The sequence below is a fragment of the Panthera uncia genome, assembly GCF_023721935.1.
Source record: "Panthera uncia isolate 11264 chromosome A1 unlocalized genomic scaffold, Puncia_PCG_1.0 HiC_scaffold_16, whole genome shotgun sequence".
NCBI classification, from domain to species: Eukaryota; Metazoa; Chordata; class Mammalia; order Carnivora; family Felidae; genus Panthera; species Panthera uncia.
In genome coordinates this window covers 79,497,192-79,514,770 of record NW_026057576.1, presented here as the reverse complement: position 1 = coordinate 79,514,770, position 17,579 = coordinate 79,497,192, and the positions used below count along the sequence as shown (strand labels likewise).

The following is a 17,579-nucleotide window of genomic DNA, read 5'->3' as shown; positions in this document are numbered from 1 at the left end:
GGCCAGGAGACTCCCATGCACACGGCAGGGCTGGAATTTTCACTCGGAAACCGGGGTTCCAGAAGCCATCTCCCACCCCCAAGCCCTCGGGGCTCAGCTTAGGAGCAAGAGCGAGTGCACAGGGAAAGAGCCTGCAACAGAAAACATGAGCCAGACGTGGACCGAGGTGAGGCTGGGTCCGACCCGGTGGTGACACCAGTCCCCAAGGTCCAGTCACACGGTCACTGTTCATACGTGTGTGTCAGACCAGACGTGTGCCACGCGGAGGAGCCACAGTGACCACGTGAGTCCTGCAGGCCTAGTGCCGCTGGGCCTCTGCACCACACCCGGCACCACATCCTGTCATCCTGGTCACGTTTTCCCCACATTTTGTCCCCCAGTGTTGGCATCTCAAAATCATAATTTTGAGAAGTACTGGAAGCCGGTTACAAGTTTCTAGGAAAGAGGGGCACCTGGGGGGCTCCATCTTGATTTCAGCTCAGTCCACGATCCCACGGTAGTGGGTTCGAGCCTCAAACCAGGCTTGGTGTGGAGCCTGCTTAGGATTCTGTCTCTCTGCCCTTCCCCCACCAATGCACATGCCCTCTCTCTCTCTCAAAAAAAAAAAAAAAAAAAAAAAAAAAAAGCGGTTAGGAAAGAGCCTTTGGTGAATTGGTTTTTTCACCTGTTAGCCTGTTAGACAATCACTCTCCACCCTGCAGAGTCAGGCTGGACATTTTCAACCTGGAAACTCAGCTCCTTCGTACCCTTGTTCACGTCTTCCCCGGTGCACATGCCCCGTGAGGGGGACTGGCCGGCCCTCAGACGCTGGCCGTGTGCAGCCAGAGGAAGGCAGGAAACCGAGCTAAGGAATAAATGAGCAGGAGTGTGCGAGGGAGGCTGTGGGGAGGAGGCCCTCACGTCACGTGTGGGGGGGCTCAGCGACCCCTCAGCGTGTGGTGGAGCCCGAGCTCTGCAGAGGCTGGGACAGCCACACCGGACCGGGACAATGAGGACATGCACCTGGTCCTGGCGTTTTTGAAATCTTTTGTTTGGAAATAATTTCAAACTTGCAGAAAAGTGGAAAGAACAGAGTTCTGTAAGGCACATGTAGGATAGCCCAGGATTAACACCAGGTGCAGCAGTTTAAAAAAAAAAAAAACTAAGAAACCTTAAAATGTATGCAGGATGCACTGAGGACAGAGAATGCTGAGTGCTTTGCCTTCTGAGGGCAGAGGTGAGGGTACTGAGTCTGGACCCCTGCCCCCCTCCCCAGCCCGTTCTGCCCCGCAGGGAGCTGGGGACCCAGAGCCGTGGGTCACACTGCCTGGGCTCCTTTCCGGATGAAAAAAGGTGTGTCCAGCCACCCTCACCACGCTCCCCTGGCCCCACTCTCCCCCGGGTCAGCAGCCAGGCAGGGACTGGAGCCGAGGGAAGACACCCATCTTCAAACACCCCGTAACCCTTCTCAGTAAAACCCAGCTTTTACTGGCTTTGTTTTTAATAGAGGGAAAAACAGAGGGAAAAAAAAGACTGGTCACGTGAAACCCTCCGGCCAGACTCTGCCTGTGGTTTCCGAAATGTCCACACCTTGTTTCAACGGAAGGAACGCAGTCTGCCCAGGAAAGGGTGGTCCTTCCTTCACGTGGCCCTACCAGGACCCATGACTCTATTCATCCTCATCCACTCCCTGGGAGAGGAGCACCCCCCTCACAAGTAGGAAGCTGGCCTGACTTCCACCGGCTCCGCGGCCGATGGGCCCTCTCGGCAGAGGCTCGGGCCATGGGGGTGCAGTGCGCTGGAGGGGGCCCAGGCACCTGGAGCCCCCTAGGGCCAACCTCGGGCACAAGATCCTTTCCACCTTCCTGAGTCGATGCTGCCTCTTCTGACGGCAGGAAGGCTGAGCTAAGCTGCTCCTCGGGAGATAGGTCCTCACTGCTGGAAATGGATGTCCCATCGCACAGAACAAGCACAGAGAGTGTCCCCGTGTTGGGCCTCAGGCAGAAACGTGCTCCCTGCCATCCAGGTCAAGGCCACGGGGAGCCCTGCTCCTCAGGATGGAGGCAGGTCCCGCATGGCAGGCAGGACTCAGGCAGGCCAGAGGGTCCCCCAGCTCCTAAATTTCCACTTTATTTGCCTTTATTATTAAGCATCTGCCTCTGGGTCTTGTTGTTCCTTAAGGACGTGCTTGAAGATTGCGTGTAGGGCAGGGATGGGGACAGCTGCTTCTGTGTCACAGTTCAGGCCGTGACTGGGGTCCTTGCCACGGTCACACATCCTGCTGCCGTGAGGCTCTACTTTCTGTTGTGTTGGTGACTTGGGCCTATGGCCAAGGGGGCCGAGTGCCAGCCTCCGTCTGCCAGCATGCTGGCTCATAGGATGGGGTGGTTGCCTCTCAGGGTTCCCTGTCCTTCCTGGAAGCAGAGGGACACTCACACCACAATGGGATCATCACATCTTCTTCTCAAGAGATGTTAATTGTGCATTTTTAGAAGGGAAAGAACTTTGACAAGGGGCATATTTACACTCGGGACGCTTCTACACACACTCCTGAGGCCTCCAGGCCGGCAGCACCTGGCTAGTAGGCAGAGTGGCACACTGACCCGCCAAGGCCTGTGGAGCGGAGAGCTGGGCCCTGCTGGGGAGGGCGCCCTCACAACCACCCGGGCTCTGCACGAAGCCCCCGGCGGAAGCCTGGTGACCCTTCCCTGGCACACTCTGCCCTCTGCCCCATGAGGGACGCCGTTCTCCACAGCATCAGACATATCGCCCCCTGTCTGGGCCTACTGAAGACCTGAGCCCACCGACGTGCCAGGAGAAAACTGCAATTAACTCTTTGTATCAGATGCCACTGGGTGAACGGGCCTCATTACCCAGGAAACACCTGGAACAGAGAGACCAGCACAAAAGTGCGGCCAGGCCCAGACAGACACCACTCACTCCTCTGTCCACCCCAGGGTGGAGCCCATGTTGAGAAGCACTGTCTGCTAGACATTTCTAAACTGACTGGCTCGTCACTGAGCAGATGGGCATCTGTCTCCGGGGCACTCTCCACAGAGCTGCATTCTGAGGGCACACGTGGGGTTTCCTCCTGAGAAGGCCTTGAGATGATCACCCCCTGGCAGGCCTGTTTTGAGCCCCAAGAGGCTTTCTGTCCACCCATCCCTGCGTCCTGGCTTGGGGAGCCCTCGGTGGGTGCTGATGGCTGGAAGGCGTTGCAGAAGGCCAGGTCTCCCGTCCAGCATGACCTGCTGACATCGGCAACAGGCTCGGAAAGGAATACTGGATTTGGATCGGAGGATACGCTTTCTGTGCTAACCAAGCAGCGCGCCAGAACCATGGCAGCAAATACTGGTCAGGGACTCACAGTTCAAGTGATCTTTCCAGAAATAAAAAACAAGAAGCGGAAGTCTGGGACAAAGTACACATACAGAGACCCCTAAAAAGTGCTATAAATGTAAAGACCTAACAAATGCCGGTGAACACCCGGGGCGGGGACGACCATGGGGCTCTGGTCAGGCTCCAGCCTGTGCCCCTTCCAGGCACCAGCGGGTCTTCATGGCCCGGGGCCACTCAGGACCCACAGATGCCTGGCCACCTGTGCAGGCCAGGGCTCTCCTGGGCAGCTCCGCCGTGATGCTCTCTGTCTCACTCTTCCTGTGCCTGCATCTGACGGCAGAGGTACAAGCCACGCTCCACAGAGGCCCAAGAGGGGCCGCCCCCCCCCACCACCCCGCCAGGGGCTTTGTTCGGCCCTGGGGAGCCCCCCCGGCAGCACGCCACTCTTGGACCAATTTTTGTTCGTCCACGCGAGCTGCTACAATAAAATACTATAAACTGGCAGGGAGGGGAGGGGGTAAACAATAAACAATTTGCTTCTCACAGCACAGAGCCTGGAAGTCCACGGTCAGGAGGGGCTGCCAGATCCAGTGTGTGTGGGGGCCCCCTCCGGGTTCAGGGACAGCGTGCGCTCACCCATGAGGAGGAGGGGCCGGGGAGCATTACAGGGCCCTGTACAAACGCTCCACCTTGTGACCTCTCAAAGCTGCACCCCAAACACCATCCCCCTGGAAGCCAGGTCTCGACATGAGAATTTATGGGGACACGGCACTTGGTGACAGCACCGTCATGGGGCTCACCGAGTGGGGGGCTTACTGGCAACCTCAAGGCAGCCAGGCAGAAGGAACGTGAAGTGTGTCTGCTCCCAGCCCATTGCCCTCAGGCCATAAATGTGTCAGGCGTTCTGGGGGAACAACCAGCTGTTCAGAGTCCTTTAGCAGGACAGGGTGCCAGGAAGGTGGACGGCTTGCCCCGCAGAGGTCAACGCAGCACCAACCCACCACCTCCTGAGTCCAGAGTCCAAGGTCAAAGGCAGCTGCCCATGACAGGTGTTCAGAAAGAAACACAGGCGAAGGACAGGTCAGGCTTCAGCCGAGGGTATAACGCTATCTCTGCTGGGCCCCCAGGTTGGCAGAAAAATCTCACTTCCACCTGCCCAGTTTGAAACAAGAGCCATTTCCCGACATTGTAACAAAGCTTTTCTAAACATACAAACTGGTTAGGAAAATGTCCTACGTAATTGGACAACGGATTCCACATTTGCCTTGGCCGCCTTGACTGACTTCAGCATACTCGAGTATTTATTTCTATGCTCCTCGTTCCGTGGCCTGGCTCTCTCCCTCACTCGAACCTGCTTGCTCCAAGTAGAACAAGCCGGAATTCCCAGATCCCAGGGCGTGTGCCTGGTGTGGCTCTGTCCTCAGCCACTGCCAAGGACTCTCACACTTGGGCCCTCAGCCCCTATGAAGGACTCTCCCACTCAGGCGTCCACACGGAGATGAAACAAGCATAAGGGTCTCACAGCTACCGTGCCAGTGAGAAAATGCCAACATCACCCCTCAAGACACATACTTGAACTACTGCACATGAGTGTGTGAGGGCACTGTGTGTGTACCTATGAGTATGTGCACGCACCTGAGTGTGTGCATGTGTGCCCACGAGTGTGCATGCATCCGTGTGCATGTGTACATATGTGAGTGCATGCGTGTGACCATCAGTGTGTGAGTGTGCATGCACATGTGTGTGTCCATGAGTGTGTGCATGTGTGTGTGTGTCCGTGTGCACGTGTGTGCCTGTGTGTGTGACCATCAGTGTGTATGCATGCACATGAGTGTGCATGCGCACACGTGTGTGTTTGCCTATGTGTGTGTGTGCATGTGCTGGGTCAGTTTTGCAGAGAATGAGGAAAAGCCAGCAAGGCAGAGAGAGTGGTTGGCAGACCTGGGGAGGGAGGACCCAGAAGGTCAGTGAGCTGAGTTCTGCAACATGAAATTTTGCTTCTGTAGATATTTTCAAACCCCGACAGTGACGGAGAACAAAATGGAGGAAGGGACACTCACTATGTGCCGAGCAGCAAACACGCCGTCCACGATGGCGCAACAGAAGGCCGCCACCACGCCGAAGCTGATGAACACAATGGCCGCGACCAGCTGGGGTAGAGGGCAGAGAAGCGAGTGGGCGTTACACGCTCCCGATACAGTCCTCCAGATGCCAGCTGCCCGAGTCCCACCCCGCCGCCCCGGGCCCACTGCCGCTCCCACCGCCGCTCCCACCGCCCCATGACTCAGCCCAGCCCGCGGGCTGTGTTCTTGCTGGTTCTTCCATGCTGTGGTGGGAGACGGGCCCCTGGGTCCTCCGCACACCCCCTCATGAATAATCAGAATATCAGACCGTCTGCAGCTTTTTGCTATTACAAATTCTGCCACAACGACCCTAAATAGGATCCGTGTTGAATCTGGTTTTCTGGGTGGGCATCTCTGCGGGACAGACCCCTCACATTCAGACAGGACACGTTCAGGTCTGCGCGCCTTATGGTCTGAGAAACGCCACCTCGTCCATAACGAGGCTTTGCCAGTTTTCACTCCAAAGGCCTAGCACCTCCTTATACCCAAGTGATGCCTCCTTTTCATTTTCTAAGTGTCAGCCATCTGCTGGCTACCACAGGCTCACTGCTGTTTCCAGCCACGTCTCTCTTAGCTGAAGAAGCCTTTCTTTCCATTGCTGGCCACTTGCTCTACATATTTTAAACTATCTTTGTGAAATAATTTTAAACTTCCCATAACAGGTAGCAAACATAGTACAAAGAATTCCCACATGTCGTTCCCCTGAGATTCCCCAAGTATTGTCACCGTCCAAACCACTGCAACAGCCTTGTCACCTGCAACTCCTTTCCAGCAGCAAGAACCCCGCCCACATGACCCACGGCAGCGTATTTATTTCCCGGGTCCAGGACTCTGCATAAAGCAACTTGGAACCACCCACCCCTTGTGACTGGCAAACTGTAAGCAGTGCCCAGTGTTTGTGAGCAGTCCTCTGGGTCTCCAGCCTTGGAAACAGGCCCCAGACTGTCCCCCAAGTCACTCAGGGTGCTTCCTCCCACGCATCTGAGCTGCTTCTGGGCAGCGCAGTCAGGCTCACTGGCCACAGCTCCACGCAACCAGCTCCCCCTCTGTCCTTGTTAACCTGAGTTATTTTGTTCAACAAGGCGCAGGGAGCTGGCTTGACACTCCAGGGAACAGTGTGGCAGGGTGCCGGGCCCCACCCCCCACAGCTGCTATTCCAAGGCGCAGGGAATCGGGCCCGCTCTCAGCCGCCAGCCCTACCAGCGCCCGGTGGAAACGATCCCCTGATGTTGCAAATTGGGGCTGTGCCTAAGTCCTTTGGGGGTCTCTGAACTGGTGACTGTCTGGTCCTCAATTTCCCCACCTGGAGTCAGAGGTGTTGGCTCCGACTCATTCTTGCCATGCGTCCTCGCAGCCTGCCTCTCTGGTGTGGCCGGTAGACGTGACAAAACCAACAGAGGTCCTTGGCTGTTCCCCACAGTCTGACACTTGTGACATTTTGTGATGAACTGACAGAGAATTTGAGGCCCCGAGGGGAGGTGTGCAGAAAGCCCTGCCTGCTCATCTGCACAACAAAGAACTATTACCCCACAGAAGCTGCAGTGTTAACACCACTGTTCTGCACAACAGCTTGGCCGTTGACTCAGCAACAACCAGACCACGGTGCCTCCCCCACGCTGAGAACTAACCACCCCCCCTCCATGGTACCAGGCGTCAACCCAGCACCCTGGGGCATAGACAGGGAGGACTCGCCTTACCCTGAGGGCACTGGAAGGCCCTGGAAAAACAAGCCAAGTTCTGGGGGACGGGGGAGGGTGTGAGACCAGGCAGGGGCTGCCCACCTGCCACGCCCACCGCAAAGGTAGCCAAAGAAAAAAGCACTTCCTTCATTCTGCTGGGGAAGGAGAAGACACTGGTCACTTCCTCGGGGAAACCACTGCACAAGTAAAAGGATGGGTGTGTAAAGTCACGTGAACATCATTTGCAGAAACTGTACTGACGGAACTCTCCTGCATTTGTACTGCTGTTGTGGAAAAATGCATTAAAACATATATAAACGATTCAGATGGCAGCTTTCAAATTTCCCAGCACCTCACTTTCCAAAAAAAAAGAAAAGCTTGCATCTAATTTGGCTGCTGAGTCTTCAAGCTTTGACCGTCCTGCTGCCCCCAGAGGGACATCCTGGCCCTTGCCCAGCTTGGGTCCCTCCTAATGGCCTGAACCCCAAGGCTGCATCAGCCGGGAGTCCGTCCCTGCCGCTTGCTGTGTCCAATTTTCCTTGCGCAGAATCCCCAGCCAGGAGGCCAATGGAAAACAGACTCAAAGATGAACAGGATCACCTTAGAACCCAGAGTCACTTAGCACACATCCTCCCGGTCCTGACATCTGTGACATTACTGTCAGCTGCAGGGAGGTCTGCCACGCTGCAATCCCAGGATGCAGCCTCCTACCTGCCTGCCAGACCTCCTGAGTGGCCGGTGAACTCAGGAAGGGGTCAGACTCTGACAAGTCCAAAAGCAGGGAGAGCCGCTCCACCAGCAAATGCCTCCTGGGCTCCTGCTTTGTCCTGGACACCGAGCCCTGTTGGCCCATGGCACTCTGGGATCCCAGGCAGCCTTGGCTGTCCCCACAGAGGACTCTCCTAGAGCCCGGCAGGGTATGTGGTTGGGAGTGGGTGTCTGCCTGCCCTGTGCACCCACACTCTAGCTCTGGTGCTGGCCCAGGGCATCCACCAAGCACTTGCCCATTGTCTGAGAAGCTTCCAGAAGTGGCCCTGCTACTTCTCTCACTGTGCATGGGCAAGCAAAGCGTTGTGGGGACTGCTGTCCCAGCAAGCTTACCATGCACCAATTTGATGGCCCTTCAGAGAACATCACACTCCCCCTCCTGGCCATGCGACCAGCTCTGAGCCAGCGGTGGCCTGGCCAGAGTCCTGGAGAGCTGAGAGGCCTCCCTGACACCCCACCTGATTTCACCCAGAACTTCACAGAAGCACAGGATGTGTAGTATCCTCTGACATTGCCTGACTGCCCTCAATCATCCAGACTTACAAAACATTGTTTGGTCTTGTACAAGCTGTCCCCACCATTTGAATATCCTCATCACCTTTCAACTGACCTTGTCTTTCTGCCCACTGCTCCTGAAAGTTAAAATTCAGTGCTAGCGTGATCACACACACGCGGTAAGTCAAGTGCTAGTGTGACCACACACAGGATTAAGTCAGCGAGATCAGGGGGTGGCACTGCCTGAGATCCTCTAGTGCGTCAGCCCCCAGGTCCAGGAGATCATGGTGGGAAAGATGTTGGATGTTCTCTCCTCCAACGTTTGGGCTGGAAGTAGGAAGTGTTCCAGAACAGAGACAGAAGAGCTCTCTTAGGGATGCCCTGTGGGTCTGTCTGGTCTGTCAGGTGCCAGCAAGGACAAGGAGGCAGAACTCATCACGCCTTGAGGGGACACAAGCCACATCACTCTCCACACTGTGTGAGGCCACCACACAGACAGACTTTGCATGGAAGCTGTTACTCCCTCAGGGACAGAAGGGAACAGGTCTCACTGCCCTGCAGGGCCCTTCTCCTGGGAAGGGGGAAGGTCACCTTCACATCTCCACGGGGCTCTGAGTTTACATCGCAACAGGGAAGGCAGATTAAAAACCAAATACCAGTAGATAAGGTCATGTTGATAACATGGAAATCGGGAAAACAGTGGGTGTGAGCTTGTCACCAGGCGGGAAGGTTGTCACCAGGTGGGCAGGCCTCTCATCCAAGGATAAGACAGACCCAGTGAGTCAGGGCCGCCAAGGGAGCAAGGGATCGGGGTCTCGCCCGGAGGATCTGAGAAGGCCTACCCTGGGGCGTGAGAGCCCTCTGGCTGTGGGGGCTGAACTGGGGCAGGTAGAAAGGGGACAGTTAGCTCCTGGTGACAGTGACCCAGGCAGGTGATGACCAGGGTGGGGCCCGGTGCAGGGCAAGGGGCTGGTCTGATGGTGGCATCCAGGGGACATGGGAGAGGCAGAGCCATTGGGCCCACGGTCTGGGAGAGACGTCTGCGCTGGTGGAAGGGGCATTAATGACAAGGGCCAGGTGGAAGATGGCCCCCAGTGCAGGTGGAGGGGCGCAGTCTGATGCCCAGGAGTGTCACATGTATGCGGCTGGCAGGGACGCCGTCTGCCAAAGAGAATGTCACCAGGCCTTCACCAGGGAGCCCTGAGGCAGTCCCAACACCCCAAGCAGGGAGTCAGGACTCTTAGACTATCCCTCACCACGGGTCCCTTGTCCCCACGTCCATCCTCCCTGTGTCCCTTGTCCCCAAGTGTTCCTCATCCCCAGGTATTCTTTGTTCCCACATCCATCGTCCAGGTGTCCCTCAGCCCCTTTGTACTGTCTGCCTCCAGTCCTGACTGGGGTCCTCTTGCTGGAGACACCGCAGGCCCCAGTGCATGTCACCATGCAGACCACCCTGCCTCCCCCATGACCCCAGGCTGGACTTCATGTGTCCTCCATCCATACTCCTGCTGTCCATACCTTCCTCCCCCAACCACGTGGATGGGGTAGAAATTAATCATGGATGGAAAGTCCAAATATGTGGAAACTGAACATCATACCCTTAAACAACCGATAGGTCAAAGAAGAAGTCACCAGGGGGACTGCACACCAGTTTGGGGTGAACAGGATGAAATGAAAGCACACCGGGGCCCCACTCCAGTGCGGTTGAGGCTCTCCGGGAACTCACAGTGGTAAACACGCACACTGAAAAAGAAGACAGCTCTCAGATCAGCTGCCTTCCACCCTAAAGAACTAGAAAAAGGAGAGCAAACGAAGCCTGAAGCCAGCAAAAGAAAGGAAATTATAATGGTTAACACAGAGAAAAAAGACATGGGGGGAAAAGAAAGACAATCAATGTTCTTTGAAAACATCAATAAAGTTGACAAATCTTTAGCTAAACTAAGAAAACAAGAGGAAAAAGCAAGTGACTAAAATCAGAAATAAGTTTGGGAACAGTATTACCAAATTTACAGAAATTAAAGGATTTTAAGAAGGTACTGTGAGCTTTTGTGCACCAACAAAGTTGATCATCTAGGGGACTCCCTGTCCTGCAGCTGCAGGGAGAGCCCCGGGGATCACAGCCGCCATAGGGGGCATGTCTGCTTGGCGAGCTGGCATTCCGGCCCTCACCCACAAGCGCCCCAACCTCCCCATCCCAGCCTCAGGACAGATCCTTCCGGGCCTCCCTGCCTGACTGCCACTCTCCATCCTCCCCACGGCTCCTCCCATGCACCCTGGGCAGTGCTCCCTGTGCATCCGTGGCAGGAGATCAGGACTCCCCACCGCGTGCCTAGCAGCACCGTGCAGAGGACGTGTGCACTGAATGTTTCTGGGGGAGAAATGGACACATAGCAACACACACACAGGGCACGGGAAGCTCGGGAGAGGCAGTGCCCCAGAAGCAATAGCGACGGTCCCGGGCGGTCATGCTGGGGGCAGATTACTTTGACGCAGAATCAGTAACTTCATTTTCCTACGACAGAGGCCAGCGTGCACCAGTGTCTCTAGCACATGCTGAAAGTGCTGCAGGAGAATGTCATTCTCTGGGGAGCACAGCTTAGACAGCCCAGGGTGTGGCATCCCATCAGAAAGGCCCCAGGGCCCTATCTAAACACAGAGACACGGGGGCCTGTCCCGAAAGCAGCTCAGATATTCCAACCAGACGTTGTGTGGACTCGTGGCAACTGAAACATAAGTTCCAGGCGGTGGTTTCAGACGGAGCCCCTCCATGAGCACCGAAATCTGTGGAAACTGAGACCCAGGCGCACCTGGTCCTGTGAGAATCCTCCCTGTGTAATCAGTGGTCACTAGCTGTCGGCTCCCAGGACCAGTGAGCGAAAGTCACAGAGGATGAGGGCAGGGCACAGTGCTTTCACACGCTAGCTGGCTCCCCACGCCACCAGGAGTCGGGCTGCAGGACCACTCCCTTCGGAGCAGCACACCCTGTCCCGGCACGCGGCGCACGCGGCCCCAGTGTGACGTCCGGGTAGTGCCACGAACCACGCCGTGCCTCACACCCAGCCTGCTGGCCTGGGGACTGCCCCAGCCCCCGCTGCCCGGATTCCTGGGCAGAAAGGAACAGGAGGGTTTGTACCAGTCACAAGGCCATGGACGGAGGCCGGCCTCAGCGGCCAGACAGCCCTCACGGCTCCCGTGTCAGCAAGCGACAGGGCAGGGTGTGGCTGGTGGCCCTGGTGGAGCGATAAGAGGACAGGGCCACCCACCAACCAGTTTTTATGTGACTGGAGCTGCTGAGTCCGCTTCCTGCGTGGCAGCTACTAACTCTTGTGGGCCTCCAACCTTGGGTGCTTAAAACCCAGAACGGTTTTCCTATTCCAAAGCCACAGTCAGCCAGATGGCAGGGAGGGTGGTCATTCCCGTGGCTTCTTCACTCACCTCTTCCACCACCTTTCTCCCGAAATCAACCAGACTTCTGGAGGGTGTAGGCCATGGTGTCTTCATCCTGGGGGAGAGTGTCATGCAGAGCCCCTAGTCCTTTAGACCCCACAGGCATGGCCCCAGAAGCTTGAGAGGAGAAGGGTGAAGAAGCCATGAACTCCTGTCCCCAAAGTGTTGCCGGCAGCCTGTAAGACGCTGCAAAGAGGGCTCACCCTTAAATGCCCCGCACGTGGCTCCCTATGTCTGTGTCCAGGCTCCTGTGGCGGAGCGAGGGCATCCAAGGTCAGGCAGCCTCCAGGACACCAGTCACTAGTGAAACCTGCAGAGGGGACATGGGGTCCAGCAGGCCTGCACCCTCCACCTGCTTCTCAGGCATTTGTTGTGGACATCGGCAGGTTTCCTCCCGATGACCTCCGGGTCCCCAGTCCAGGACCTCGGAGTACCGTGCCTGGAGGCCTAGGGTCCCTCCTCCCCTGCCCCTCCCAGGCTGGTCTGGGGGGCACAGGCCACCTCAGCTTCTGTGTGATGAGGTGAGAGGCCGGACACACCCCGTCAGGGCCCCCAATGTCCAGACCCGCAGTAGAAGCAAAGCAGGAGAGGAGGGAGGACCCAGCCGGGACCCCATCACACAGCACAGGACGACAGGCTCCCTATGGACCAGGCACCTGCGGGTTCCTGGTGGTTCCATTAGTTCAGCTGACATTTTTACACCACGTTCCAGGGTTGCAGGGTCTCATCTCTGTCTGTGTGTTTGCATGTCTGTATGTGTCTGTGTGTCTGTGTGTGTCTATATGTGTGTCTCTGTGTGTGTCTGTGTGTGTCTGTGTGTGTGTCTCTGTACCTCTGTATATGTGTCTGCATGTGTGTCTGTGTATCTGCATGTCTATGTGTGTCTATATTTGTGTCTATGTGTGTCTCTGTGTGTCCTTCTATCTCTGTGTGTGTCTGTGTGTCCGTGTGCACACACATGGAGGCAGGTGGACAGTTTGCACACCGCTCTCAGCCCCCCCGCCCCCTGCCTCTGGGGCTGTGTGGATGGCTGGGCTGATATTGAACTTGATGATCTGTGCGTCCGTCTGGGTGAGGAGAAGCCAGCAACTCACCATCAGTGGGAAAATAGGAAAAGCTGACTCACTCTGGGGCATTTTTTGGACATCACAGGAAGCCAACGTGGTGATGGGCGGAGGTAATGGTGCAGCCACTGTAATGATTGGATCCCACCCCTCAAGTTGAACAAACCATTTACAGATGAAATGGTACTATCTGGTATTTGTTCCAAAATAATACAGGAAGGGAAGAAATGGGTGAGTGATAACTGGCCATGAGATTCATTGGGCTCTAGGGCCTACTTTTGTATATGTTTAATTTTTTTTTAAATTTTTTAACGTATATTTATTTTTTTGAGACAGAGAGACAGAGCATGAACGGGGGAGGGGCAGAGAGAGAGGGAGACACAGAATCTGAAGCAGGCTCCGGGCTCTGAGCCATCAGCCCAGAGCCCGACCCGGGGCTCGAACTCACGGACCGCGAGATCATGACCTGAGCCGAAGTCGGACGCTTAACCGACTGAGCCACCCAGGTGCCCCTGTTTAATTTTTTTAATGTTTATTTATTACTGAGAAAGAGAGAGAGTGCCATCAGGGGAGGGGCAGAGAGAGGGAGACACAGAATTGGAAGCAGGCTCCAGGCTTTGAGCTGTCAGCACAGAGCCTGACATGGGTCTTGAACACACGAACCATGAGATCATGACCTGAGCCGAAATCAAGGGGTCAGATGCTAAACTGACTGAGCCACCCAGGTGCCCCTAAATTTCTTATCGTAAAAAAACAAAAAGAAATCAAGAAAGAAGAAAGCATTCTTACATATGTGGATGCACTTGAAATGTATTCTCTCTTTCGCTGACATTTTCTCAGCTTGCTATTTACAGACTCCTTCCAAAGCAACCGCACCCGGGGGGGCTCAGGAACAGTGAGTGACATTGGCACCACCCCTCCGCCCCCGGACACCTGCTCCGGGCCAACACTGTACTGAACCTCCTCACGCAGGTGTTCCCGGCAGCCCTGGAAATGGGGAAACTGAGGCCCAGAAAGGTCAAGTAAGTTTCCCAAGATCACACCACCCTAGTGATGGACACAGGTCTCAGTCTCCATCAACATGAAGCCAAACATTAGAGTGCGGTGCACTCACCCTACAAAGTTAGTCCGGAAGAGCCCCTCCTCACCAGGGGAAATGGGGCTGCACAGGGTCACAGACGACTCCCGTCCGCAGGCTCTGGTCTGGGAAGCCGGGGCCCCATCTTGCCAGGCACACAGAGGCTTGCAGGTAAGATGGGCCCCACACTGCTCTCTTACTAAAGCCTCCGAAACAGACCTCCAGCATCCAGACTGGACAGGAAGAAACAAAACTATGTCTGTCTGCAGGCGACATGATCTTACGGATGGAGAGCCCTAAGGGATCCACTTGAAACGATTAAAACAAATGAATGAGTTCCACAGAGCTACAGGATACAAGATCAGCATAGAAAAACTTATTGTATTTTTACACCCATTTAATGGACAATCCAAAAATGAAGTTACGGGAAAAAATCTATTCCTAATACCCTCAAAAAGAATAAAACACTTAGGAATAAACTTAACAAAGGGAGCACGAAACTTAAGACACTTAACAAAACATTGTTGAGGACAACGTAAGAAGATCTAAAAAACTAGGAAAACATCTCAAGTTCATGGGTGAGGATACTTAACATCTCTCAGCCAGATACACTCCCTAAGCTGATGTACAGGTTAAGCAGAATCCAGCTGACATCTCCGCAGAAACTGGCAAGCTGATTCTAACACTCGCGTGAAATTGCAAAGACAGAGAATAACCAGAACAGTCCTGGAAAAGAGGAACAAAGTAGGAGGACTCGAGTTCTGGTTTCAAAACTCACTACAAAGCACCAGTGACCGAGACAGCACACATTGACACGAACACTGGCCCGTGGAGGAAAAGCACTGTGGCTGACAAGGCCACCGAGACCATTTGGAGCGATTGGTGCCAGGACAACGGAGCAGCCACCAGCAAAAAGATAGAATGTGGACCCCTTCTCACAACATATGCAAACACTGACTCAGAATGGACCAAAGACTTAAACGTAAGTGACGAAACTCAGAAAACACAGGGGGTAAATCTTCACAATCTTGGAACTGGTGTGGGACACTTAGACCAAGAGCACAGGCGACGAGAGAGAAAATACACACCTGGGGCTTCCTCGAAACTGCAAGCTTCTGTGCTCAAGGGAGACAATATTGGCAAATCACATATCTGACAAAGGACTGGCCTCTGGCCATAAAGGGTCTGACCCCTGAAGGAGAGGAACACAAGTCACCCAGTTTAAACATCTGCAAGGGACCTGAATAGACATTTGTCTAAAAACAGATGTAGAGAAAGCCAAGAAGGTCACGGAAAGAAGCCAAGGTCACTAGTCATGGAGGAAATACCACAGTGAGATACCACGACGTTCCCACCAGGAGGGCTGGGGAGGGCTGGGGACACTGGAGACCCCGAACGCGCTGGCGGGCATGTAAGATGGTGGCCCCACGACAGCAACTCCACTGCTAGCACCGTGCCCCATGTTCACACTCGCCTCGAAGCCCAAGGCGGTGGCCTCCCCAGGGACCAGCACTGACAAACACAGAATGTACCCCATCCATTCACTGGAACATGACTTAGCCATAAAGCACCGCGGTCCTGACACAGGCAGCCACGGGGATGAACCTGGAAAGCATTATGCTGAGTGACAGATGTGGGCCAGGCCGTGCACACAGTCCAGACCGAAAGCAGGTTAGTGGTCGCCCAGGGCTGGACACAGACGCCGGCGGGTGGTTTCTGGTTGAAAGGACGAAATGTCCTCAAATTGGCTGTGGTGGTGGTTGCACACACCCATTATATGCTAAAGCCACTGCATTTTACACGTTAAAGGGGTGAGTTATGTCTCAATAAAGGTCTTTTTAAAAGGTAAAGAAACAGGCGTCCCTGGACCAAACTGGGTCCTCACCACCCACGTGGCAGCCGCCTGGCCTCCGGCTTCACAGCCAGCTCTGAGCCTTGGGGAAACTGTGTGGAAAAGCAGATCAGGAGGCTCTCAGCCTGCAGAGCCAGGCAGGAGCACTGACAGAGACCTCAGCAGGACGGGCGATCAGGCAGGGAGGGGTCACAGAGGCAAGGGCGGGTCTGCAGGGGGGGCACAGAGGCAGGGGCGGGGCCGGAGAGCAGGCAGGGAGGGGTCCAGCAGGCGGGGGGGGGGCCGGGGGGGGGGCACGGAGGCACCAGAGGGGGTGGGAGGGAAACCGGACCAAGGCCCAGGGACCTGGTAACACCCCTGACAGCAGGGTTCCAGCTTCTCCCCACCCCCACCAGGAGGCCCTCTCTATCCAAAAGCAGCGTTTGCTTCATAAGGTCCCAGTAATTCACTTTTGCTTTTAATTCCCTTGCCTTTGGGGATGTGTCGAGTAAGAGATTGCTACGGCTGAGGTCAGAGAGGTCTTTTCCTGCTTTCTCCTCTAAGGTTTTGATGGTTTCCTGTCTCACATTCAGGTCCTTTGTCCATTTTGAGTTTATTTTTGTGAATGGTGTGAGAAAGTGGTCTAGTTTCAACCTTCTGCATGTTGCTGTCCAGTTCTCCCAGCACCATTTGTTAAAGAGACTGTCTTTTTTCCATTGGATGTTCTTTCCTGCTTTGTCAAAGATGAGTTGGCCATACGTTTGTGGGTCTAGTTCTGGGGTTTCTATTCTATTCCATTGGTCTATGTGTCTGTTTTTGTGCCAATACCATGCTGTCTTGATGATGACAGCTTTGTAGTAGAGGCTAAAGTCTGCTTCTGCACAGCAAAGGAAACAACCAACAAAACTAAAAGGCAACCAACGGAATGGGAAAAGATATTTGCAAATGACATATCGGACAAAGGGCTAGTATCCAAAATCTATAAAGAGCTCACCAAACTCCACACGTGAAAAACAAATAACCCGGTGAAGAAATGGGCAGAAAACATGAATAGACACTTCTCTAAAGAAGACATCCGGATGGCCAACAGGCCCATGAAAAGATGTTCAACGTCGCTCCTTATCAGGGAAATACAAATCAAAACCACACTCAGATATCACCTCACGCCAGTCAGAGTGGCCAAAATGAACAAATCAGGAGACTATAGATGCTGGAGAGGATGTGGAGAAACGGGAACCCTCTTGCACTGTTGGTGGGAATGCAAATTGGTGCAGCCGCTCTGGAAAGCAGTGTGGAGGTTCCTCAGAAAATTAAAAATAGACCTACCCTATGACCTAGCACTGCTAGGAATTTATCCAAGGGATACAGGAGTACTGATGCATAGGGGCACCTGTACCCCAATGTTTATAGCAGCACTCTCAACAATAGCCAAATTATGGAAAGAGCCTAAATGTCCATCAACTGATGAATGGATAAAGAAATTGTGGTTTATATACACAATGGAATACTACATGGCAATGAGAAAAAATGAAATATGGCCTTTTGTAGCAACGTGGATGGAACTGGAGAGTGTTATGTTAAGTGAAATAAGCCATACAGAGAAAGACAGATACCATATGGTCTCACTCTTATGTGGATCCTGAGAAACGTAACAGAAGCCCATGGGGGAGGGGAAGGAAAAAAAAAAAAAAAAAGAGGTTAGAGTGGGAGAGAGCCAAAGCATAAGAGACTGTTAAAAACTGAGAACAAACTGAGGGTTGATGGGGGGTGGGAGGG

General features: G+C 54.4%; 1 protein-coding gene across 1 annotated transcript in view; it reads right to left on the bottom strand.

Annotated features, from left to right (window-relative positions):
• The window catches only part of TMEM255B (transmembrane protein 255B), a 41,387-nt gene that overhangs the window by 14,838 nt on the left and 8,970 nt on the right, over positions 1-17,579 (bottom strand). Inside the window, exon 4 of the mRNA XM_049647284.1 lies at positions 5,379-5,468. Coding sequence (XP_049503241.1) covers positions 5,379-5,468 — 90 coding nt within the window. The remainder of the gene's footprint in view (positions 1-5,378; positions 5,469-17,579) is intronic.